This window comes from Papaver somniferum, unplaced genomic scaffold (genome assembly GCF_003573695.1).
Source record: "Papaver somniferum cultivar HN1 unplaced genomic scaffold, ASM357369v1 unplaced-scaffold_154, whole genome shotgun sequence".
Classification (NCBI taxonomy): Eukaryota; Viridiplantae; Streptophyta; class Magnoliopsida; order Ranunculales; family Papaveraceae; genus Papaver; species Papaver somniferum.
The window spans coordinates 7,430,363-7,455,577 of NW_020624820.1; the positions used below are offsets into that span (position 1 = coordinate 7,430,363).

The following is a 25,215-nucleotide window of genomic DNA, read 5'->3' on the forward strand; positions in this document are numbered from 1 at the left end:
TCCCACTCTAGTAGTATGCCTAGGCTCACCTTCACCATTCCACCTTCACCATCTCCCCTGCCCTTGGCTTAGGCCTTGGTTTACTTCCATTGTTCTCTGCTTGTAGTTGCAGTGTTCTGTCACCTTCTCATAATGCTTTTGTGTTGTTTGCTTTTGCCATTGTAAATTTTCATCCTTTTGCCCTGTGTTGCTTTTGCCCTGTGTTGCCCTGTGTTGCTTCCATTGTAAATTTTCTTCATTGTCTTTGACTTAGGCTAACTGCCTCTGTATTATTGCCCCACTGTTTTCTTCCCCTTGGCTTGCTGCCTCCCTTCCACTGCTTGTGCTGCTGCTGCTGCTGCAACTGAGTTTGGCTCACAGCATAAGCCCAGTCCAGGTTAAAAGGCCAAGAGCCCATTAATTGTTCAAGGATCAAGAGCCCAGTTCAGTGCTTGACCTCAAGCCCAGTTCATTGCTTGGCTATAGGTCCAGTTCAATAACAAGCCCAAGTTCATTATCAAGCCCAGTTCAATTCATTTCAAGACCACTGAGCCCAGTAACTTCATTACCAAGGCTCAGTTCAGTACATTAAACCAAAGCCCGACCAACTGAGTCCAAGGCTCAGTTCACTTCAAAGGCCCAAGGCCCAAAGCACTTCATTATCACACAAGCCCATAGTCCAAAACAGAAGCTTAATCAAAGCCCATTGGTACCCAAAGTCCATTGGTACCCAAAGCCCAACAATAGCATTTAGAGCCCAAAATAGCTAGAAACTACAAAACACACCCAGTCTCTGTGGATCGACCCGTACTTGCACGAGCTACAACCGACGACCGTGCACTTGCGGTATTACTGTAGGCCCGTTTTTATTACGCTTAATTTTCACGTTTCTCCGGGGCCCACCAAGTTTTTGGCGCCGTTGCCGGGGACCATTTTGCATTTAAATATAATATCTTCGGGGCCCACCATTAGACCCCCACATTTCAGAACTATCAAGGCTTTGCAAATAAAACTATTAGAGACCATCTCAAAAATCTCCTCTACAGATATGACCCTGATATAATTTTCATGTCTGAGGCTAAGATAGATGAGGATAAAATGATTTTTTTTTATAAAACCATATAAATTTCCCAACCATAAACTTTTATCTTCAAGAGGATTAGCAGGTGGACTAATCCTGCTATGGAAGGATGGCTTTCATTTTAATATTGTGAATGCAGATTCTTGGATTATTAATTGTCTAGTGCAGGATGATCCCTCTAAGCCATAATGATTGCTTACCTGTATGTATGGATCTTCTTATCCACATCATAAAGAAAAGCAATGGACTTATATTAAGAATATGAAGGAAGGATACATGTGACTGGCAATCTTTCTACTGCTTTTAATACTTATCTTTCTTCACATAATGTGGTTTCTTCCTCAAGGGATTCTTCTTACATCAATCTTATCTATGAAGCTGGTTTGGATGATTTGGGTTATACTGGGAGATCTTTCACTTGGACAAGTGATGTTCATGGCATTGGTATTAGAAGATCTAGACTTGATAGAGCTATTGTCAATAGTGATTGGTTCATTCAATTCCCAGACTCAACTTTTGCATCTTCCACAACTGGGATCAGATCACTGCCCAATAATGCTGGATACTTCTTCCTTACATGGTGGCAGAAATTCTTTTTGGAAATACTTTCAATGTTATGAGAAAGATGAAACTTTGAAGAATGAGATAATGCTTGGGAACAACGGGTAAATGGCTCACATGGTTTTAGACTATCAAGAAGGCTCATTACTGCAAGGAAATATATCTCAAAATGGAACAGGGAGAAATATGGGAACATTCAAAGTAATATTTATCTTCTTCATCAGCAGCTAGAAGACTTGCAACAAAACAGTCAACATCAAAGCACTAATATTGAAGTATTACATGTAGAAAACCAAATAGAGAATTGGCATCAAATTCAACATGAATTTTGGGGCCAAAAATCAAGAGATGAATACTGTCTTTAAATGGACAGAATACCATGTATCATCATGCTAATGCAAATAAAAGAAGGGCTAAAAACAATATTGTGGCTTTAAAAGATGGAAATGGAAATTGGTGCACTACTAGGGAGGAGTTGGAAAATCTGCTGACTGATCACTATAGCTTACTTCATACTACTTCTTCACCTGCAAAAAATGAAGACATCTTGAATTGTATTCCTTCGGTAATATCTTCTTCAGATAATCTAGAATTAATGAGAATTCCTGAGGATGCTGAAATATTTAAAGCTTTAAAAGACATGAAGCCTTGGAAAGCCCCTGGACCTGATGGTTTTCCACCTGGTTTTTTCAACATCATTTGGATATTGTTGGTAATGATGTTATAGAAACAGCGAAACAATTTTTTCATACATGATATCTTCTTAAAAGCCTGAATGCTACAACTGTTTCATTTATTCATAAAACAAAAAACAAACAATTCCCTTCTGATCTGAGGCCTATTGCTCTTTGTAATTCTTCTTATAAAATTACCTCAAAGATTCTGTCAATGAGGTTGAAAAAGGTAATGGGGAAAGTGATATCGCCACTTAAAGCTGCTTATATTCAAGGAAGACAAATAACAGACAATATTTTTCTTGCTCATGAAATTGTCCACACCATGAAGAATAAGAAGGAAGTAAATAAGTACTTAGCATTGAAACTTGATATATCAAAAGCCTTTGATAGGCTTGAATGGTCATTCCTAAAAAATGTTATGCTGAAAATGAGATTCTGCTCAGATTGGTGCAATCTCATAGTGCAGTGTGTGAGTACTACTCAAATATCTATACTTATAAATGGTGTTCCATGCAAACCCTACTTCCCAACAAGAGGTGTAAGGCAAGGTGACCCTCTGTCATCCTACCTATTTATAATTGTGATGGAAGCTTTTTCTAGACAACTTCTCAATGTGAGAAAACCAAACAAATAGAAGGTATTAAAATTTTTCCAAGTGCTCCTTCAATATCTCATTTATTTTTTGCCGACGATTGCCTGTTATTCATTAATGCTGATCTCCAATGTGAATAATCTTTTTAAAGTCATAGATGATTCTGGAGATGCTTCTGGGCAGATGGTGAATTTTAACAAGTCAAGTGTGTACTACAGTGCTAATGTGCCACAAAGGTTTTGTAGACTACTTACTCGAAGATTAAAAGTACCTAGGATGAATTCTAATGAGAGATACCCAGGAATTCCTCTTGTAATTGGAAAGAACAAGGTTAGATGCTTCACAGGATTAGTGGAGAGGGTTCAAAACCAACTTTCCAACTAGAATAGTGAGTCTATGTCACAGTGCAACAAGTCACTAATGATAAAGACTGTCACTAACACCATCTCGGCTTATTCTATGAGATGCTTACAAATACCATCAGAAATTGTTCAACAGATTGTCACTCTGCAGCGCAAATTCTGGTGGGGCTTTCAAGAACAAAAGGGCATATGTATTACTTCATGGAAGAAACTTGGTTTACATAAAAATTTTAGAGGTCAAGGTTTCATGAATTTGAAATATTAAATCAATCACTTCTTGTAAAGATGTTTGGATAATGTGCATTAACTCATATGAGGAATGGGTTAAAGCAATTCAAGACAAATACTTCCATGACACTCATATACTCGATGCAAATTTCAAGACAAATTGTTCTTGGGAATGGAGAGGTCTTCAGAAGCAAATTCCATTTATAAAGCTTCATAGCAGATGGAGATTAGGGAATGAAAAGAAAATAAAGATATGGATTGATGTGTGGATCACTGGATTAGATACTTTCCAACACCAAGACAGGGAATTATGGATAGCGAGCAATATATTTGGGTTCAAGAATTATTCACTCCGGATAGCAAAGAATGGAACGCGTCTTTACTACATCACCTGTTTGATCAAGATACAACTAATTTAATACTCAATATGAGAATCCCTAAGGTTGTGGAAGATAAACTCATATAGAAACTTACAAGAAATGGGAATTTCACACTAAAGTCCGCATATAATAAACTTCATGAATGCAGTCTGGGTAATTTACATATTTCTCGGAGAGCTCAAATATTTGTTGGAAGTAGTTTTGGAGAATTGAAACTTGGCCTAGAGTAAAACATTTCTGGTGGTAAGTTCTCTCTGACATTTTGCCTACAAAAGTGCGACTCTCAAGGAACTGCAACTACATAAATTGCCTATATCCCCTCTGTAAGCAATTTGATGAAACTCTTTTGAACATCTTGTTCTTTTGCCCTTTCTCAAGAGCTGTCTGGATGCAAATACCTGGAGGTGCAGCTGTTTTAGCAACAATCTAGACTGATGTTACAATGGATTTCCAAAACTGGATGGGACAATCTGCTCAGGCCTCCGCTCATGGTTACAACTTGAATCATATTATGATAGCCGCCTGGACTATCTGGAACGAGAGATGTGATGTGAATTTTCAGAATAAGAAGGCAGATCCCATTGCTACTGCTAAGAGAGCGCTAAGCTTTGCCAGTTACATTGATAACCTCAACAACAAGCATATAGTAAACCATAACAGCATTTCCCAGACAACTAATACCACGCCTGTTAGGAAGCCACCAACCAATCCATTTTTTTACTATTAATTGTGATGCATCTTTTGATCCCAATACATGACTATATGGAATTGCTATTATCCTTCGTGATTTTACAGGAAAATGGTGTGGAGGAAAATCAAAATGCTATGCAGGAGTGAAAGACTCAGAGAGTGCAGAGTGTCTTGCTTTTTCTGACGCAGTTAGCTGGAGTAATGCTTTAAAGAAGACGCATGTTGTTTTTGAAACTGATCTCAAAAACATAAAGAGCTACATCAACAAAACATCTTCAGGAATTGCTTGAGAGAATGAACACATACTGTTGGATGCCATTGATAAGCTAAATAATATCCCTCAGTGGAAGTGCCATTTTATGCACAGATTATGTAATAAATCTGCTGATAAGTTAGCCAAATACAACAAGAAGAATGACGTGTCTCAAACCTGGTTTGATCAACCACCTAGAATCGTTAAGAGTCAATTATTGTTAGACTTGGGAGTTTCTCCGGATTAATCAAATTTTTCTTTGCATAAAAAAAGAATTTTTTTTTTTACTATCCCAAGTTTTATTTTTGTACCAAAAAATTACACCAACAACAAAACATATGAGTACATATTTTCTGCAAATATCTAGTCACAAATGAAAAACGTTTGAGAAACTTTCACGAAGGTTTCAGGGGTGTGTGAGTTAAACACGCAGAGATAGAAAGAGCGAAGAGTAAGAGAATTGCAGAAGAAAAGATGAGTAATGGCGAAGTAGCTCCGAATAATACAATCCACATCAACAATCTCAACGAGAAAATCAAACTTGATGGTAATTTATTTAACTCAGTATTGCTAGTGGCTTTTGCCCTAGTTTCAAAACCCTAGTTTTGTATTTCACGATTTCGCTAATTTGGAGGGGTTTTAATTTTGTTTCTTCTGCAGAGTTGAAGAAAACATTGAAATCAATTTTTCAACAATTTGGGAATATTTTGGAGGTTTTAGCATTCAAGACACTGAAACATAAAGGGCAAGCTTGGGTTGTTTTTGAAGATGTGTTGTCAGCTACTAATGTTCTTAGCCAAATGCAAGATTTTCCTTTACACGACAAACCCATGGTTAGTAAGTCAATAAGATCTTCAATTTTTTTTTTCGCTCTTGTTTAATGCTTTTTAGATTTGTTTGTCTGATGCCATCGAGGTTTGCTTGGTGATGAGTACAGAGGTTGCAGTATGCAAAGACTAAATCTGAGGCAGATGGTACTTTTTTTCCTAGAGAGAAACGAAGGAAGCATGATGAACGAGGTATGGCATGAATCGATTTGTTTTTGTTGATGTGTCTAACATGAACTTTTGCTCTCTTTAAATTGGGTAATTTGTTTTTACTCACCAAATTTGGTGCTTCTTATAAATTATGTGGGTAGTCTATTTGTATTACTGCCGGACCATGTCAACTACGGAGATGCTATGCCAGAATTACAATATTATGCCAGGCATTAGACAGGTTGTCTTTATATGCAATGCAATCAGACATACAATCCGCTAAACAGTAAGCTTATGAATATGTCTCTGTGACGTTTGTTTCCTCTATGGAAATAGAAGTGTAGAACAAATAAAAAGATCTTTTGGACTAGAGATTACTGTTACATCTTGGTACTGTATTGTCTGCTGGGTTGCGCCGATACCTGAGGATTACGTAGTATGCGAATCGGATTCTCCGATACCCGTATCGGATACGATATCCTCGGATACTTCCCAAAAGGCTTGTCAATTTTTTTTTAGTTTTTCTAAAGGTTTTTTCTTCATTTTCTTTTTGAAGATCTCTCTTGCTTTCACGTGCTTTGTACATGTGAAGAGGAGAAACACTTAAAAAGAAAATGAAGAAGTTTACTCTCCGCACAATGAGGGTCGAGAGAGGAAATTCCTAGTTTGCTACCAATGTGGGACTGAAATGTTGCGATATATAGGTGTGCAACGAGTGTTTTTGGGATTAGGTTGAATTTGTGTGCTCTAATACATTCTTGAATCCCATAAAATTGCATTTGCAAATATTTATCTATGCGGTATCCATCCGTATACGTATCGGCCATTTCGGAGATGCCGAATCAGATTCTTCAATACGTACCAGAACCAGATACTCGTACCAGTATCTGTGCAACCCAGATTATCTGTAATCCGTTAAAATGGTTCTCTCTACACTAAGTATGCGCTAAACACCAAACTTAAAGAGTTGTCATTGTGAAAATCCAACCAACTTTAGGGGATTTTTCATAGATGCTCTTTCACTAGATCAAGAGGAGGAGTTTGAGCACAACGAGATGGATGTCCAGAAGGCTTGGTCAATGGAAATCTATTTTACAGGCATTAAACTTCCCTCTGCATTATTAAATTTATGGATCGCCTTTTGAAGAGTGATGATAATTCATCGATTTCAACATTGTCTAAATGTCTAGATGGTCCAAATGGGATGCGACCTCAACTTCCTATATGGTTTATATCTCACCCCATTTGTCCATCTATATATTGCTACGTCATTTGAATGGTGTTTACGACAACATTGTATTTAGGTGAGCAACACCGATTTGCCACCCCATTTTCTCTAGGAGACCAAGAGGATGAGTTTGAGCATAGCGAGATGGACGTCCAGAAGGCTTGGTCAATGAAAATCTATTTTACTCGGAACTTTAGCCAAACGGATAGGAAGTACTTATGAATATAACTATGTATAAATAAGCCAAAAAGAGATGAACATATTTTTCTTTATTCAGAATAGATGAAAGCTATAATGTTTGATGACATGATTGTGCACTAATAAAAGTCGAAATATCAATCGGGCAAAGCTATCTACCGAGCTATCATTTGTATTCCGTATATGTAATCTTACTTTCAGTGAAATTTTAATTTCCTAATTCAGATGCACACATCCACTATGACCAAAAAATTGTTAGTAAAAATTAAAACTAATTTGAAAACTTTGTCTCTTGGGAATTTCTACGAACAGTGACTGCATTACTAATTATCAGAAACTGAAACTCATAAATCAACTCAAAATACGTCAAGTGATAGTTTATTGGTGAAATCAAATTGAACAGAAATTTCAATACATACTTGCTGAACTAAAGAACTTCAATTACCACGACAACGACTTGAATTTGATGTTTGAAATCTAATCTTTATAAGTTCAATCATGCAAGGTGATCAAGAATCCAACCTCCTGATACTGAATCTGTAAAGGTCACGAATTCTAATATGCAAATTCGTTAGATTAGGAAGAGAGCTAATATCGTTAAGGACCTTAATGCTTCTCCTAAGCAAACATTTTTTTGTTTGATTGTTTTGTAAGATTTTTTTCTCCTAAGTTAATATTTAGAATGTGTACTCTAGTCTTTTCAAGCTCCATGTAAAACAGATGCTCCGGTCTTACTTAAAATTATTCAGCAGCGTTGTCTATTTTTACTATAATGATATGAAATCAGAAATTAGGGTAAGTATAAGTGATTACCAGATGCCCTTCGAGAACGCGGTAGATATGGGGTTTCCTCTGCCACTTAAGAACTGGATAACAACTTCGGTAGTAAAAAGATAATAACAACAAAATGATGGTGAAGAGAGGTGAGGGTTTGATGAGATTTGAGAGAAATGGCGGGAAATGGAAAAAAGAATAGAAAGTGAGGATGCTCTGATGAAAGATTCACGGAAATGGAAAAAAAAATACTTCACGTCTAAAAGAAAAAAATATCTTGAGTAAAAGTAAATTACTTCACGGGTAAAACATAATCTATCTTTATTTTACGGGTAGAAAAATGTTTAAAAAAATCTAACCATGAACCATAAGCCTATTTTTATTCACCAATACGTACTTTTCTCTACAAAACATTTAGGACGGTGCAACGCACGGGCGCGATAACTATATATATCCTAAATTTTATTTTTGTACCAATCCCATTACATCCGTAATAAAACATACACATTTTCTGCAATCTCACCTAAATACAATGTTGTCGTAAACACCATTTATATGACGTAGCAATATATAGATGGACAAATGGGTCCCATTTGGACCATCTAGACATTTAGACAATGTTGAAATCGATGAATTATCATCACCCTGCAAAAGGCGATCCATATTTTTGATAGCGCAGAGGGAAGTTTAATGCCTGTAATTGAAAGAGATCAAGTCCGTGAATATAGTTGTATTGTGCAAAAAAAAAAAAAGAATTGAGTTGGAAATGAAAGAAGTGAGGGGTAGGAAAAAGAATCAAGTACTGGTAATTTAAAACAGATAAGTGCATTGTAATATCAGCTATAATGCTGTATATATAAACAGTGGGGATATAACTCAAGGATTACATGTTTTAGGTGTTTTCTCCCATCGTCATTGACTTTCCATGTCGAAGTAAAACGTACATGGGTTTTGCCTCGGACACTTGAGTTAACTCTTTCGTGCATCACACATTATTGCGGCTAGCAAATATATAAGAGAACATCAGGTTTGGTCATAGATGAAAAATTATTCAATGAATGAGGTTAATTTCGAAACAGAACAGCAAGCACATCGTGCATGCGTCTTTGCTAGTCATGATAAACTAGAGTTATTAATGGTAGACTTTAGACCCTATCCAATTTTAAGAACAATGATGTCGGTAAGTCATGCATTTTCTGTACCCATTTTAAGAACAATGATGTCGGTAAGTTATGTAATTTTTGTGCCCTATTTTGAGCGACGTTTTTTTTCAGTTCAAAAAGAAAATGGTCTTGTTGGATCAAAATCTGTCTCGCCAAAGAGGGCAAAAGCTTTAGCGAAAGATTTGTATGCCCCAGCTTCACTTGATCTTCCTAAGTTAAAGAAAAGGAAAAAATCCGAGGAAGCTGCAAATTCATCTAGAAAAACAAGAGCTATGGTTTCTAAGAAACCAACAGAGAAAAAAGGTAAGAGCCGTGATGGACCAAAAAGACGTGTTTATTACAAAAAAGTTGTCTATGATGGTGGAGAGTTTGATGTTGGGGATGATGTTTATGTGAAGAGGAGAGAAGGTGCTAATTCTGATAATGATGATCCGGAGGTTGAAGAATGTTTCTTTTGCTTTAAGTCTGGTAGGAGTCTGATGATTGAGTGTGACGATTGCTTGGGTGGTTTTCATCTTAAATGTCTTAGACCTCCATTGAAGGAGATTCCAGATGGGGATTGGATGTGTGAATTTTGTGAGGCTAGGAAAGAGGGGAAGAAAGCTGACCTTCCTGAACCACCAAAAGGGAAAAAGCGGAGAAGAACGGCAAGGGAGAAGCTTCTTTCTAGTGACCTTTGGGCTGTACATATTGAAAGGTGAGACTTGAAAATACAGCTTTACAATGTTATACATTATTCAGTTCATTAACTTTGAAATTAAACCAGCTTATGGAAGGAACCAGATGGTAGTTATTGGTTTAGAGGCCGATGGTATGTGATTCCTGAAGAGACTGCAGTTGGGAGGCAGCCACATAATCTACGCAGGGAGCTTTATCGCACTAATGATTTTGCGGACATTGAGGTAGGTGACTCTTTGCAGATAGAAATTATCCTATCTTTTATGTATGCTTCTAAGTGGAAGTTATATTATTGCCGTCACCTTTTAGTCTATATAGCCACTAAGAGGTTAGACATGTATATCTTTGCTCAGCAAAAAAGGGGAATGAACATTCATGTGCCCTTGATTCTGACGGAGTGAAATGACGATACTTGTTTTGCACAAACCCCTAGATATATCATTGGGGTCGCGGTTCATATTTGAAATACTGTAGTGTTTCATGTTGCATCTAATTGGATCGTTTTCATATTCCTCGCCATTACCCTGTCAATGCATGCAGATGGAATCTATTCTTAGGCATTGCTCTGTAATGAACTGTAAAGAATTTTCTGAAGCCAATAATGAAGGAGATGACGTCTTTCTTTGTGAATACGAATATGATATCCAGCGGCAGAGTTTCAAGCGCCTTGCAGATATTGACAATGAGGAAGAGGTAAGCATTTAAATTGACAGCTTAGAATTAATAGAGTGGTTAGTTAAATGGAAGATGTTATTCTATTGTGAGCTTAAACCTATACCACATCTGTCAGGATGATAAAGAAGCTGTGAAAGATGAAGACTGGGAATCTTGTAGTGATTCATTATCTGATCCTGAAGAAAACTTAAAGAGTGCACGGAAGAAGCTTAATTTTTCAGCAAGTGGGCAATCATCGGGTCATGGATTTGCTGCAGTATGATTTTTTTTTCCCCTTTTTTTCTAGTTCTCATCTTTATATGTTTCCTCTTCTGCTTGAGGACCATCTCAGATGGTTGTATCCTTCATCTGTGCAGAACGCACAAGGTGGGAAGTTCTTTGGTCTTCACAAAATAGGGACAAAAATGATCTTAGAGCATGTGAAAGGCCATAGGCAGACTGAGATCGAAAAAGCAAAAGCGACATTGCTGTTGGCAACGCTACCTAAATCTCCTCCCTGTAGGAATAAGTATGTCAATTCAGGGTTTCCATGTATCTCCATCTATAATATGGATTTTAAGAAAAGAAATTTGCTTTATGCCAGATGGATTTTAACAAAAGAAATTTGCTTTATGCCAGAGAAATGGAGGAGATAATTGAATTTGTTAAAGGCGCTGTCAGCAATGGTCAGTGTCGGGGACACTGCTTGTACATCCATGGTGTTCCTGGAACTGGCAAGGTAAGCTATCATATATAGTACTATGACTTGTTCAGGAGTTTGAAACTGGACCTGACTGACCTGTTGAGCCAGCATCGGGATGATGTGGCTACTAAGACAAGCTCTCACCTCAGGGGGTTTGAGTGTCCAGGGCCTAGATTTACTGAGCTAATCTGATTGTCCTGCGAAACAGCAAGCTATAGTTGTTGGCTGATGCTGTTGCCCAAATCTAGACTGCCATTAAGTAGATTCCCCTTCAGCTTCCTGTCAAAGGTATATAACAAAGGTTAATATTTTTCCTTGGTCTGAGAAAATATCTTCAAAACCTGATATATACCTGGCCTTTCAAATTGTAGTGTGTTTCTTACAGAAACTGGGAAAGAGTCTTGAGCAACAGAATCGGTGGATAACTGGATATGATTAGAGTACTATTATTTCACTGTTTCAGGAATTGGTTCTTTTCCCTTTTCTTTCTTTGTATGTGCGCCATGTTATATTTTCTGATTGCAAGGATACTCACCACATTCTTTGATTTCTATCCGTTTCAATACACAGACTATGAGTGTACTTGCAGCAATGAGGAATCTGCGGTCTGAAGTTGATGCAGGTAGGATAAGCCCGTACTGTTTTGTGGAGATTAATGGTTTGAAATTGGCTTCTCCGGAGAATATTTACAGGGTAAGAATCCGCATGTGTATAAAAATCAATGCTTGCATTTCCTGTTTGTTTATTTTTTGTCTCCTTGTAGATTGTGACCACCAAATTCTTTCAGGTCATATATGAAAAACTAAGTGGGCACAGGGTCAGTTGGAAAAAGGCTCTTTCCTTGCTCAATGAGAAATTTTCAGATGATAATAAAGTCCGCAACAGTCAACCCTGTGTTTTACTAATCGACGAGCTTGATCTTCTTGTAACAAGGAAATCAGTCGGTAATTGTTGCAGTTTATTGTGTTTATATTTATAGTTTACATTTAGTTGTCTAGGAAGTATTTTTGAGTAGGAGAGTATTTTAAGACCAAATATCTTCCACGGGTGGCAGTTCATGATGCTTTTAGACAGCCAGACATAAAGCTTTGAGAAAGAGATAGTTTTTTGTGTTTTTTGTTTTGTTTGACCTAGTAAATGCCAAACGAGATTCAAAGTTAGGGTTTTACAGGGAGAAGATCTGCTTCCAATTATTTATTGTGAAGGGAAATCTTTGTTTCAAAAATTTAGTGGTCTGTTCTCATATATGCAAGAAGTTATGCATTCTTAACCATATACCATGATAACAGGTTCTATATAATATCCTTGATTGGCCGACTAAACCACATTCCAAATTGGTGGTAATAGGTAATATGTAAATTCTGATTTGTGCTCCTAAGCTTAATGACCTGTTTATTCCCGAATTTACCTAAATATTAATATGTTTCTTTTGTTGATAATTCATGTCCAGGGATAGCAAACACCATGGATCTTCCTGAGAAACTGCTACCCCGTATTTCAAGTCGCATGGGAATCCAACGGCTTTGTTTTAGCCCCTATACTTACCAGCAACTTCGAGAAATCATTTCAAGCCGCATTGAAGGAATAGAAGCATTTGATAAACAAGCTATAGAATTTGCTTCGAGGAAGGTGTGGGTTCTTTGGTTATCTTCATCTTAACAAATTTTGTGTCATACATGACCATATTTTTATTTCCTGCAGTCCAAACATAATATATAGTTGTTTGTTCCTCTGGAATCCAGGTGTTCAGATTTCACATTACTAAACTGCGTGTATTCCAGGTGGCAGCAATTTCAGGAGATGCCCGTCGTGCGCTGGAAATATGTAGGCGAGCTGCTGAAATCGCAGATTATAAAATTAAAAAATCATCATCCACCCCGGACTTCTCATCCTCAGGTACATACAAGGCCTCATAGACATATTAAGTATCCTACCTCCTTTTTTTGTTAAGTAATAATACCTACTCATTAACAAACCCCAGTAGTTAGAAAAAGAGGTACTGTATCCTGTATTTGCTCTAGTGTAGGGGTTTACGCAGGTACATACAAGGTCTCGTAGACATATTAAGTTCCCTACCTTTTTTCTAATAAAGAAATAATATCTACTCATTAACAAACCCTAGTAGTTCGAAAAAGAGGTATCAGATCCTGTGTTGCTCTAGTGTAGGGGTTTACTCATTTTGGAAGTACAACTACTTCATGAGATTTTGAACGGCCTTTTCTATACTTTGCAGGAAAAAACCATATTGGAATGGCTGAGGTGGAAGCAGCCATACAAGAAATGTTTCAGGCACCTCATATTCAGGTGACTTTAACTTAATTATGGACACTGTATTTGTGTAACTAAACCTTCAAGAAAAAATATAAGCACGAATGCAGTGTCGAAGAATTTACTGGTTCTGAAACAACTCATAGAACCAGTCACACTGAGCTGAATAATAATTACTCTTACCGTGCTTTAGAAAGTCTGACAAAAAGAATCTTTCATTCCTCTTTACTTGATCCATTCATACAGGTCCCTTGTAAATAATTTAACCATCATCATCTTACTGACAGAAAATAGAAACAATGTTCAATTTCTGGGAAAATTATTAGTTTGTTGATCTTTCAACTGACATAGGTTTGGCTTCATTATCCTTTTGCCAGATGATTAAAAGCTGTTCTAAACTAAGTAAAATCTTTCTGGTGGCTCTGGTGCACGAGCTCTACAAAAGTGGAATGTGCGAGACTACTTTTGAAAAGGTTATTCATAAACAGTCTCTTCCAGTTCTTCATTTTCTTAGTTGAAATAAGTCCTGTAATTTTTAATCAGTCACAATGTGGAGTTGATATGACCAATTGTTATTAATTTTATAGCATGACAGTCCCCTAAATGTAAGCTCAAGAATTTGACTAGATACTTCTAGCATGAGTTAGTAGGTTGATGTTGGAAATCATGATGATACCAATTCCTGAATGAGATGAAAATCTCACCTGCGGATCTGAAATGGGAATTCTTTGGATAGAATGAAATACCAACAGTAGAAAAAACAAAACATATCTCACCAACTTGTTTTCGAGAACAAACTTGTTGAGATGCTTGGTTGATGTTGACTTTTTTGTTCTTGTACTCTCTTGCTGCAGTTGGCAGCTAATGTGTTTTCTCTTTGTGGAAGCAACAAGGAAGAGTTCCCAGGATACGATACACTGTTAAAAATTGGGTAAAAGCATGTTTTACTGTCGTCAAAAGTTATATTTACTGCAGGATCTTTACCAATCTCCTAAATTGAAATCTGATAAGAGTACTTTCGTAGGTGTAAACTTGGTGAATGCAGAATCATTATATGCGAGGCAGGAGCTCGGCATAGGTTGCAAAAATTACAGCTCAATTTTCCAAGGTTAGTTAATTCCAGCTATAAAACCTGTTGATTCACAACAATTGATTTCTGCAATTCACGTCTTGACAGTTCGGAGTATTTTTATTTGGCAGTGATGATGTGGCATTTGCACTAAAAGACTGCTCGGAGCTACCTTGGTTGACCAAGTACCTTTAGTTGATTTTTTTTCTTGGACTCTTCTCCTTTCTGGATGCGTTTTTTCTGTCGGTTGATTTATTTGATTTTGTTACTGATAAGGCATCCATTGTGTATTTGAGATCAAATTTATTTCTGAATGGTTAAAGTGTAACCAATTTGTTTAGACTTTTTTTTTAACATATTCCAAAAGGAAAAAGATATATTCAAGAAAAAGGGATTACAATGCATCAGTTGGCATCCCAGCAACAAGCAGGCACCAACACAACCAAATAGCCTTTCAGTTGTTTAATACCGGTAAAACACTATTTAGACTCTATAGGATCACTATCAAGTAAAGCGGAGTTAATGTTTGTGTAATTTATTTCTAGTTATAATAAACAATTATAATTGCGGAAATAAAAAAGTAAAAGACACAGCAAGATTTTGTTAACGAGGAAACTGCAAATGCAGAAAAATCCCGGGACCTAATCCAGAATTGAATGCTCTCAGAATTGAGACCAATCAACTAACCTCAGTTTCCTCAGTATTCATGCGCTTCCGACTTCGATAAGTGCACGCGCTGGAACAATTCCTTTGGATCGTATTCCAAACAGTAAAGGAACAACAAATCTGTTTGGTAACAACTCTATTGATTCTTCAAAATAAAGATATCTCAAGTCATACGTAAAGGCTCTTCCGTTTAATCTAATAAACTCCTTTGTCTGGTTAGATCAATCTATCAACAACTACCAAAGTAGCAGAGTTTAGATTCACAATCAATCAATAAAGATTCCAACAAGAAACTGTAATGTGATGTCGATCTCACGCAACTAATCAGTCGAATAAATTCGATTCTAGTTGTATCCCAGCCGATCAAGGTTTGTGCTACACAAAGATATGAGAAACCAAATAAGAAATCTTCTTCGTCTTCAAATTTTCAATTAAGCCTGCACAATACCACTTGAATCTCTTGTGATCAACCACACATAGAACAGAGTCTGTTAACAATGGATTAACACAAGATGTCTTTAGAACTACAAACAGTATAAATATCCCGTCGATACTTCGATCTAGTTTGAGTGAATCTTAGATCAGAAGAGAAGATTCTCAAGCATAAATAAACTAGGTGCAATCAAAGTTTCAACAACTGTTAGTCAATCAAATCAATCGAGAACTAATAACACTGCAATTATTTAGTTTCCCACCAACGGTACTCGTAGACCTTCTTGATCCCACAAAAGACTTTAAACGAGCGGTCGTAAGAGATTTCGCGTAATTAGGGTACTTTCCTCTCCGGATAGACGGCTGCACCAGAAACAACAAAAAGATGAAGTTTCCCCGGCTCTTAGGATAGTTTGCTAGAAATGCAAACTTGGATATTTATAGACCAAGGAAGTTTGGACATCAAGGAATTTCCAAAACCGAAAGTATACCCAAGATATGCAATAAACACCCATTCGGTTTTCCTAATTCCAATAAATGTTGGGTCCAATATTTTCTTAACATCTCAATTGTAAATCTCTAATTAGTAAATGCACATTACTAATTTTAATTCTCTACAGATATGCATTTAATTGTTGGTAATTAAAGCATATAAAAACTAACAACCTTAATTAAAAGATTCTTAATTTATTTCGAACATGATCTCCTTGAATAATTATGAATATCTTTGAACAATAAAAGATAAGAGTTACTGTACGTGTTCAAAGTATGTTGAGATCTTCTTCATGTAAATCCTCTTTCATATTACATTCTTGGAATCGATTATAGCACACTTCCAAACAAGATTAGAATTGGTTCATTTATATTCCAAGACTACTATGTGATTGATCAAACTATCAAAACACATTCATGGGTTCAATCGTTTCTACCAAACACAAGGATCGGTTATACCTTACTTATGGAATTACTTGTGATTACTCACATAAGTTACCAGGACCGGTTACATCAGTTATAGGATTGGTCACATCAATTACCATGACCGGTTACCATATTCTATGGTATTACTTGTGATTGGTCACACCAGTTAGCAGGATCGGTTACACCAATTACCGGGATCGGTTACACCAATTACCAGGACCGGGTATACCAATTACAAGGATCGATTACCAAATTCTTTGTGATTAGTCACACCAATTACAAATATCGATCATACCATCTCATGGTGATTACTTAGGATCAGTTACACAAATTAATGAAAACTAGTCATACCAAATCATAAGTCGGGCATTGTGGTTAGTTATACCAAGATAAATAACAAAGTTACGATTGGTTCTACCATCTCACACATATTGGTAATCCAAAGATTTGCAATGAATAGCCGTACCAATAAGCCTAGCGATTTCCTTTTCGGTTCATAAAGCTAGTTTATGAATGTACTTCCTTTAAACAAATGTAAAACACTGTTTCCTAGGATGAAATCTTCACCATAACCCATACACATAATCATAACAACGATATAAGATTATGTCGATGTCATATCTATGAAGTTCAAAAGATAAGCATTATACTTCGTAATCTATCTTCCTAATACTATGATCATATGAATATGTCTTACTACTAGAGTAATATGTCTCATGAACATCTTCTCAGTTATGTTTTCAATATAGCACAACTTGAAAGATACGTTAGGAATGAAACAGTTCAAGTCAATATTACTAACCTCAAGAGGAAGGATGATGTCGTCGTTGTAGTTCGTTACTTCTTCACGTTCTTAAGGTATTCTAGTAATACTTGTATGTCTCAACATTCCTAGACTTTCTAGTCTAACCTAAACGAAGTTGTCTCTAGTAGATAATCAAGCGACTCTTAGATGAGTTTTGATTCACTAAAATATGACAACCAAACTTGACATACCAACGTTTGGCGGGTTCAACCGAGCTATGCTCTAACAACATCCGATTGCAATGATGACAACACCACTCTCACAACATCCAATAGAAACGTCTTCGGATCCTCGTCTTCATCTTCTTGGTCTTCGTCTTCGGTTTCAAGTATTGATGATAATTTTGAACTTCTTGGATTCTTGACAATTTGTAACTATTTTCCTTAAATCCATGTTGCTTTTGGTCTTTCGTCTCTTTCTTCAAAAGATTTATAGACTATGCACGAAAGATGCTCAACATCACTGCAACACGATAAAATTATTGGATGATGATACCAGTGATATGAGTCATAACAACTATGAATGTATGGACAAATAGGATCAGTCCCAAAGCCTTCAAAACCTTTTTTTTTTGTAGTGTTTAGTTTTATCTACCATCCAACATCTTAAGTTACCTCGTCCTTAGTTTAATAAAGTATTTTTGATTTTCACACTGGAACGATGACACCGTTTTTTCCCTCTTGTCGGCGACCCGAGAATGCTTTTGAAGATGAGAGGGTTTCATATGTATTTCATGCATAGACAACTACGAATTCTCCCTCTAATGAGAAAATTATTTCCTTCGCGACGCCTAAAGCCAACATTCACCCAACTTGACTACTTGTACTTTGTTGAAATCACACAAACACAATTCGTAGATATTTAACATAATTTCCATAGTACATGTCTTGAATTGATGACACTTTTATTTAATAAAAATGACACTCCTATATTCCAGGCTGTTTTATTGGAGTACCCGAATCAAAGCCAGTCCAACAGACCACCACCATTCACGTGACACCCATAGTGAATACACTTGAACTATTAGTATTCTATTCCAAGAATTAAGGGATTTTGAAAAAGAAGTAAAGGTAATAAAGTGAAAAAGAGACCGAATTTAGTCAGAGATCTACTTCTAGCCAGTAATCCTGCAATCTGCATGCAACCATGTTCGCAATTGTTTGATGTGCTAATGCTGCAACCCAATGGGGGATCAATTTCTATGTCTCTTTGCTGTTTTATGCCAGCCAAGAATGTGCAAACACCGTGTGGACCTCGTGCATATGACACCCATTTAGTACATCTCTATGTATAAATAAAAGTACAAAACCTATGAACTGTACGTGAAGAATAAAGCAACATAAAGAGCGTGACTGAAAAGCAAGTAGATTTAATTTGGTGGGTACATTGATTTTAGCTAGCTAGATTTCATGAACTCATTTCTTATAAAGGCAACGGCCTTACTTGAATTGTAGGATTCCAGGATCGTATGTCTGTACCTGTGAATGTTATACGATAAAACCGTAAAATCTAAGATCGGCTTATACAATTATATAATAAAGCCGTAAATCCTCTTAAAAGAAAGCGACTTAGTCCACGACAAATACACGAAATTCTAATAAAAATAAAAGACAGTTGCACAGAGTTAGTTGACAGTTGACGTGGAGGAAACAATACCTTATTGTAAATGGATAAAGAAATGATATGTAAATATATATGTTTTTGATAGAGAGAGATCTAAGAGTATCATTCACAACCATGTGAATGCAAGATCATGTAAGAGAGTAGTGCGAGTGCGAGAGATAGTCTATCTTAGACGATGAGATATGCTGGGAAGATGATGATCGTATTGATGGAAAATAGTATAGGTGGCAGCTTCTCATCTATTGCAACCCCTAAATCTGGATAATATCATAATACGTACGTAGTCTCTCAATAGTAGGGAGGATGTGGTAGGGTTTTTAGACAGATTGGCCAACTGCCACAAACTTGACCCTACCAACCCACACTTTTCCTTCCCCGACTCATCTATGTCCCAAATGACTTAACATGGTCATATCCCCTTCTTCTATATTAAATCTCATTCTGATACCCACTCTTCTGCAAAAGAAAATAACAACAAAATCTGATAAGAGCTAGAGATAGATAGATAGTTCAGCATCTGTAGCAGACTGTGCGGGAAAATCTCATATCAGTCTGCTTTTGAAGTCCAGGTAGAATTGAAGCTAGCTATGGAGGTTGCCATGGAAATGGAAGACGATTTGTTTTTCGCCGACTTGAGTAAAGAAATTGCGCTGTTAATCATGGATGACGACGATGATCACCCCGTTGTTCGTTGTCCTAAATCTGTTTCCATTCAACAGGTATTTTTTCTTTGAGATATAATTCTCTAATCTCTTAATTGTTCTTTTCTCTGTATATATAAAAACTTGCGCATTTCCTTTTGATGTTTTTAGTCACGCTTTTAAGATAAGCGTTGCATTTAAGTATTTGTCACGCTCTTTTATAAGCATAAACTTCTGAATATCGTTGCCCTCAGTATTATGAAGCGTTGCACTCAGTAACGTTTGTTAATTAAATCGATTTATGTTCTTGATTAGGTTTTTTCGCATCGTCCGGCTGTACCGTCGCCGTTGTTATACGAACAAACTCGAGAAGTTAAAGGAACGGGAGTGTTCATTCCCCGTTCCTTACCAAGAAGGAAGAATAGATCTCAAGGAAGATCATACAACAACAACCCTAAGTCACACAAACAGCAAGACAGATTAAGAGGGGTTTCTAATAATATTACTAATTACAGTGATAATAATAATAATAATATTATCGATCCATCTTGTTACACCTCTAAGAGGTATTAGATTTGGATCCAAGTACTACTAATTAATTTGTTCAATTATTATTGTTACTATTATTTATTTAATAATTAAGATCCTCTTAACTTGGAGTATTATTATTTCTAGAGTTTATTGATTAATAAGTTGTGGAGATTATGTACATGCATGAAAGAAGATTATTTAGTGCTACTACTACTACTTTTATTAATTAATTAATGAATTAATTTGTACCAATAGAGGTTTAATGGGGAATGATGTAGTCACCATCAATTTAATTAGTTTGTACGCTTTTCTCATATGAATAAAAGTACATCATCGAAGTTGATAACGAGTGGATGTTTTTTTGATATGTCAATTTCACTTCAATTTTCTCTATATTTTTGAGATGATGAAGCGATAAGCCAAAATTGAAGGTAATCAAGGGCAAATATAAATTAAAATTAGATAATTCACATACAAACAATTGGCAATGAGATAATTACAAGAGAGTTATGTGAAAATAAGCATATCAAAGCTTTCAGAGCGAGTTTGCCCATACCTGGAAATGCATTTCTGTTTTTGATGAGACATTTTCGATTACGTAAATTGGATTTATTGTCCAAAAATTCTTAAAACATGGTTCAAATGGACGAGTAAAAATTAGTATGGGTGAAATGGACACCGAAAAGATGGCAAGAATGAAACTGAATTCATCCTGGTTTAAACTTAAAAAAGAGCGAGGATGAAACTGGATGCATCCTGATGTAAATTAAAATTAAGAAAAAGTATTTGAAAATAGGTATAATGAAACTGTTTACATCCCGCCTGTTTTTACATTCTCGTCCATTTAAACATTATCAAATTTTACATGTCTTTTTCATCCAAAAATTGTTAATTTTGATCTTTTTAACCAATTTTATGTATATATATCCCGTGGAAATAATGATATGAGATTTATAAAATGACAAAATAAAACTGTCATTCTTGCGTATCAGTTCATCAATAAAGAAGATCGATAGATTGTTGGCCAAGATTGTATGACATCATTGTCGATCTATCAAGATCATAAAAGTTTTGACGGTAACCTACTTGAAAAAACACAAAGCAGTGTACCTAAGCTCTTTATTTTGTCGTAATCCCCTCCCTAATTTGATTTTGGTTTTGTGTAAAGTAAGCTAAATTTTTCTTTTTGCATTTAAAGTTAAATAAAAAACTTTGAAGAAATAAAACCGTAATTGGATAGGAACTACTCCCTCGTTATAAAGAATAGGCAGGTTTTTTTTTTTTGGATATGTCAAAAAAGTAGGCTTGTTTTTATATGTGGAAAGTCAAATGTTATGATTTTACTACTATACCCATTGAGGGATCCCTTCTCTCTCCATTTTCTCTCATAATACAAAAATGGTCCACTTCTCTCTCATCTTTCTCTAATAATAAATGAGTGGGGACCAAATGATAGGTTATGAAAAAACATGGAAAAATTATTCCAATAATTAATTTTTTTAATTTTTGTAAAAACCAAATAAGCTTATTTTTTAGAGCCGAGGGGCAATGGGGTGAAACTGAAGCTTTTCGTACATCCACAAATATATTTCTCGGTGACATCTTGCAAGTTGCTAAAGATAAGATGGAAGAATAAGATTGAGAGTGAAAGCATCATTTATATAATTATATTTTCTTGTAGAATCAGAATCTCTTTCATTGAAAATTGTGTTGTTCGATTAAGATTTGACACTTTGATTAAGCTAATTGCAAAGTCCAAACTGAAAGTCAAGTACACCAATAATCCAAAAGTGGCTATGTGGTTAGATATTGGATATAAGTGGCGTTTGCCTAATTGCACTACCTTGCACTTGCTTATTGTAGTAATTGTTTTCTATACAAATATCTATGGAAATGGTTGGATCCCATGATGTATAAGTTGGTAGACCTATCATCCGCTAATTATTGCTTCTTGTGCGTTAGTCATAATTTCATTTTCGACTAGTTGTACTATTTACACCCAAAGCTGTCTTACAAGAAGAGATAAGATTGTCTTTGGCGGGAGATCGACTCCAGGGAGGAAGTCGTCCAGAGAATCAAGTCCATGAAAATCTTATGGTGTTCCAATCCAGTGTCTCTACTTTTTTTTTTCTATCAGTTGTATTTTCTTTTTGTTTTGATCGATAAAAAACTGGTGCCACTTAAAGAATCGTCGTCGACGAATTTCGATCTCAGATCACTAATATTATCACCCGATGATTTTATTATTTTATACCAGCTATATTTAGTGGGAATTATATAAATATTTCTTGTTTTGATGGGCTTCGTAAATACCCTTATATAGCCTTATCTGACCGGGGAAAATCCGATCAATCATTAGTACCCATTCTACCCTCCCTGTATAGTTAGATCTAATATTGTTTCGGGCGATTAAAAATCATCGGTCTTCTTCTTCTAATGTTCTACCTCTCCTGAACGCCAGTGACCACCACCGTCTTCATCGTCGCCACCACTATTCTAGCAGCACCTCCACTTCCGCCACCACTTCAGAAGCAGATCATTGTTCATCTCCTCCTTCATTTTGTTTCCTATCTTCGATATAAGATCAGTTACAGAGAGATCGAGAGTTTCAATTTAGGGTTGTTTTTGATAGTTTTCAATTTTTAGGGTTCGTAATCTGCTCGTTTTCGATTATTTTATTGAAGATCGTGTTGATTAGTGATTCTGGCCGCCATGAAGATTAAAGAGGTAAGCAATCGATTGTGTTTAAACGAGTTTATATACCTAATGCTTTTAATTTGGATTTTGATTTAATCAATTTCAACAAATCAGTTTCCAATCTTCGGTAATTTCTATAATTTGTGTCTCAAATGTTTACTTGGTTTGTATTCATCTTGTTTAATTTGGTTTTGACTCTGATTTTGTTATATATTATCAATGGTAAATGACTTGTTCCATTTAATAGTGGTGGTGGAGCAGGTGGTGGAAATAACCGAGGTGATAGTGGTGGAGATCGTGGTAGTGTAGGAAGATGTGTTTTATTACAGTAGAGAAGATAGTGATGAGCTAAGAGAGCTTGTAAAGATTACTATAGTCATTTTCCTAGTAGATTTTGCATTTTCTAAAGCAAACAATAACAGGTGAATGGGTACCTTATTTGATTTTTCTTGATTTTGCCTTTGATTTGTGTAGTGATATTGAGTTTATTTGAGACTGAGTTTGGTGATGAGAAGTAGTAAAGAGAATCAAAAATGACATTATATGTAATTTAGTGTTCGATGTTTCATTTGTGGTTGTACCAGGTATCATCCAGGCTAGAGGACTGGATATGAATTCAACCGTCGACGTTGCACCTTTGGCGCGTTTTTCAGAAAATAGCTTGAATCATGTACAGTAGATGATTATTGAGTTTAGGTAATAATACTAAGTCGCATTTCGGTGGTTTACAATGGCTCCAATTAGAGCTTAAGACCAGAATAAGTTCTACTTGTACTTGGTTACGAGAAGTAATCGATTTTTATGGTTTTGAATTTAATGTATCTAATGTGTCGCTGCAGGTTAATGGGATGGGATCCCTGGAAATGCACTACAATTTATGGATACGATGCTATTAGTGACTGTAATTAAACTTGAATCCTCAAGGTGTGGTTGTAGTACTACCTTGTGTTTAGCTAATGTTTGTCTCAATGTATATGGTTTGGTTGTGAATATGCATGTAAATATAGTTGTTTAACTATGTTTCTAGGTGGAATTTTTCTCTTTATTCACTACTCCACAGACATGCAAAAGCAATTATGCTATTCCGAGCCAACTTTGTAAAGATGAGAGGTTAACAAGGTTTGATTCCTATTCTTGCTTTAGCAATATAACACTATTGCTTTCTGCTACACTGTTTTAAATTATTGAACGTGCAACTATTATTACATTTGCATTACAACACCATTAGTCTTCATTATTAATGTTTATTCGCATCATTAAAAAATTTCAGTAATATTGACTAGTGACAATACTGACAAGGTGTGCCATGTTTGGTCACCAACTTGAATGTTTAGTACTATTATTGGAGAAATGTTTGGGTAAGCCCATATTTTAATTATGCGAATAGGATTAGTCTACGGGAACTCCATAGCTGGGACACTTATTTTCCTGACATAATACCTAGATGTCTTATGATAAAATTCCAAGTATAAAGCACAATGCGTAAAAGGTATGTTTGTTTACTTGCTTATAGTTGAACACATAGGATGGTTGGCTGATTTACAGTAGTGTTATATTTTGAATTTCTTTGTGTTATTTATGTAAAGTGGTTGTTGCATGGTTGAGGTGTATTAGACGAACTTGTGGTGTAATGGTAACACACCTGGCTCCACGTCAGAAGATGCGTGTTTGAATCACGTCAGGTTCACTAAGTTTAGTACAACAATTTTATGGATCAAATTTGGTTGTTGACGCCAGATTTTGGGATCAACAATGGATGTTGATCCCATTCACTGGGATCAATATCCATTGTTGACCCAAACAAGTTGGAGTATTTTTTTCATTTATTGTATCAACAAAGGAAATCAATCAACTTTGGTTGTTGACACCATCTTTTGGGATCAACTTTGGTTGTTGACACCAGATTTTGGATCAACTTCGTTTGTTGATGCCATATTGTTTTGTTATGAGCTTTTGATTTTTGTTTAATCAATTTCGGTCGTTGACACCAGATTTTGGTATCAACTTCGGTTGTTGACGCCATGTTATTTTTACCTTTTTATGATTTTTTTGGTTTTTGTTTTGGAGATCAACTACGGTTGTTGACACCGGATTCTGGAATCAACTTCGGTTGTTGACGCCATATTACCTTTTCATGATTTTTTTTCTTTTTTTAGGGATCAATTTCAGTTGTTGACAGCAGATTCTAAGATCAACTTTGGTTGTTGACATTATATAAATTTTTTTTTTCTTATTTTGTTTTTGGGGATCAACTTAGATTGTTGATGCCACTGACGGCTTCGGTGGTGGTGGCGAGTGGTGGTGGACTGGTGGTGGTGGCAGACAGTGGTGGTGGCGGGCGGTGGTGGACTGGTGGTGGTGGAAGGTGGTGGCGGACTGGTGGTGGT

General features: G+C 36.1%; 3 protein-coding genes, 1 long non-coding RNA gene and 1 other non-coding gene across 5 annotated transcripts; all 5 read left to right on the plus strand.

Annotated features, from left to right (window-relative positions):
- Nucleotides 1-2,000: 2,000 nt before the first annotated feature.
- LOC113336803 lies at nucleotides 2,001-3,274 on the plus strand. Its single transcript, XM_026582478.1, has 3 exons — nucleotides 2,001-2,333; nucleotides 2,501-2,846; nucleotides 3,042-3,274. The coding sequence occupies exons 1-3, from the start codon at nucleotides 2,001-2,003 to the stop codon at nucleotides 3,272-3,274; spliced, it is 912 nt and encodes a 303-aa protein (XP_026438263.1).
- A 1,886-nt stretch (nucleotides 3,275-5,160) lies between these two features.
- On the plus strand, nucleotides 5,161-14,919 carry LOC113336831 (origin of replication complex subunit 1B-like). Its single transcript, XM_026582506.1, has 19 exons — nucleotides 5,161-5,350; nucleotides 5,464-5,636; nucleotides 5,741-5,822; nucleotides 9,255-9,840; nucleotides 9,910-10,045; nucleotides 10,362-10,514; nucleotides 10,612-10,752; nucleotides 10,853-11,004; nucleotides 11,115-11,214; nucleotides 11,749-11,871; nucleotides 11,966-12,118; nucleotides 12,468-12,525; nucleotides 12,629-12,807; nucleotides 12,960-13,074; nucleotides 13,412-13,482; nucleotides 13,824-13,919; nucleotides 14,301-14,377; nucleotides 14,471-14,554; nucleotides 14,647-14,919. Exons 1-19 carry the CDS (start codon nucleotides 5,278-5,280, stop codon nucleotides 14,708-14,710), a joined length of 2,616 nt encoding a protein of 871 aa, XP_026438291.1. The 5' UTR covers nucleotides 5,161-5,277; the 3' UTR covers nucleotides 14,711-14,919.
- LOC113336960 lies at nucleotides 10,422-10,499 on the plus strand. The gene has a single exon (XR_003354064.1). It is a non-coding gene; the product is annotated as a small nucleolar RNA snoR28 (small nucleolar RNA).
- A 4,458-nt stretch (nucleotides 14,920-19,377) lies between the features above and the next one.
- On the plus strand, nucleotides 19,378-20,357 carry LOC113336643. Its single transcript, XM_026582290.1, has 2 exons — nucleotides 19,378-19,678; nucleotides 19,916-20,357. Exons 1-2 carry the CDS (start codon nucleotides 19,547-19,549, stop codon nucleotides 20,171-20,173), a joined length of 390 nt encoding a protein of 129 aa, XP_026438075.1. The 5' UTR covers nucleotides 19,378-19,546; the 3' UTR covers nucleotides 20,174-20,357.
- A 1,792-nt stretch (nucleotides 20,358-22,149) lies between these two features.
- Nucleotides 22,150-25,144, plus strand: LOC113336937. The gene is made up of 6 exons (XR_003354054.1): nucleotides 22,150-22,858; nucleotides 23,076-23,250; nucleotides 23,413-23,524; nucleotides 23,668-23,752; nucleotides 23,856-23,947; nucleotides 25,086-25,144. It is a non-coding gene; the product is annotated as an uncharacterized LOC113336937 (long non-coding RNA).
- The last annotated feature ends 71 nt before the right edge of the window (nucleotides 25,145-25,215 follow it).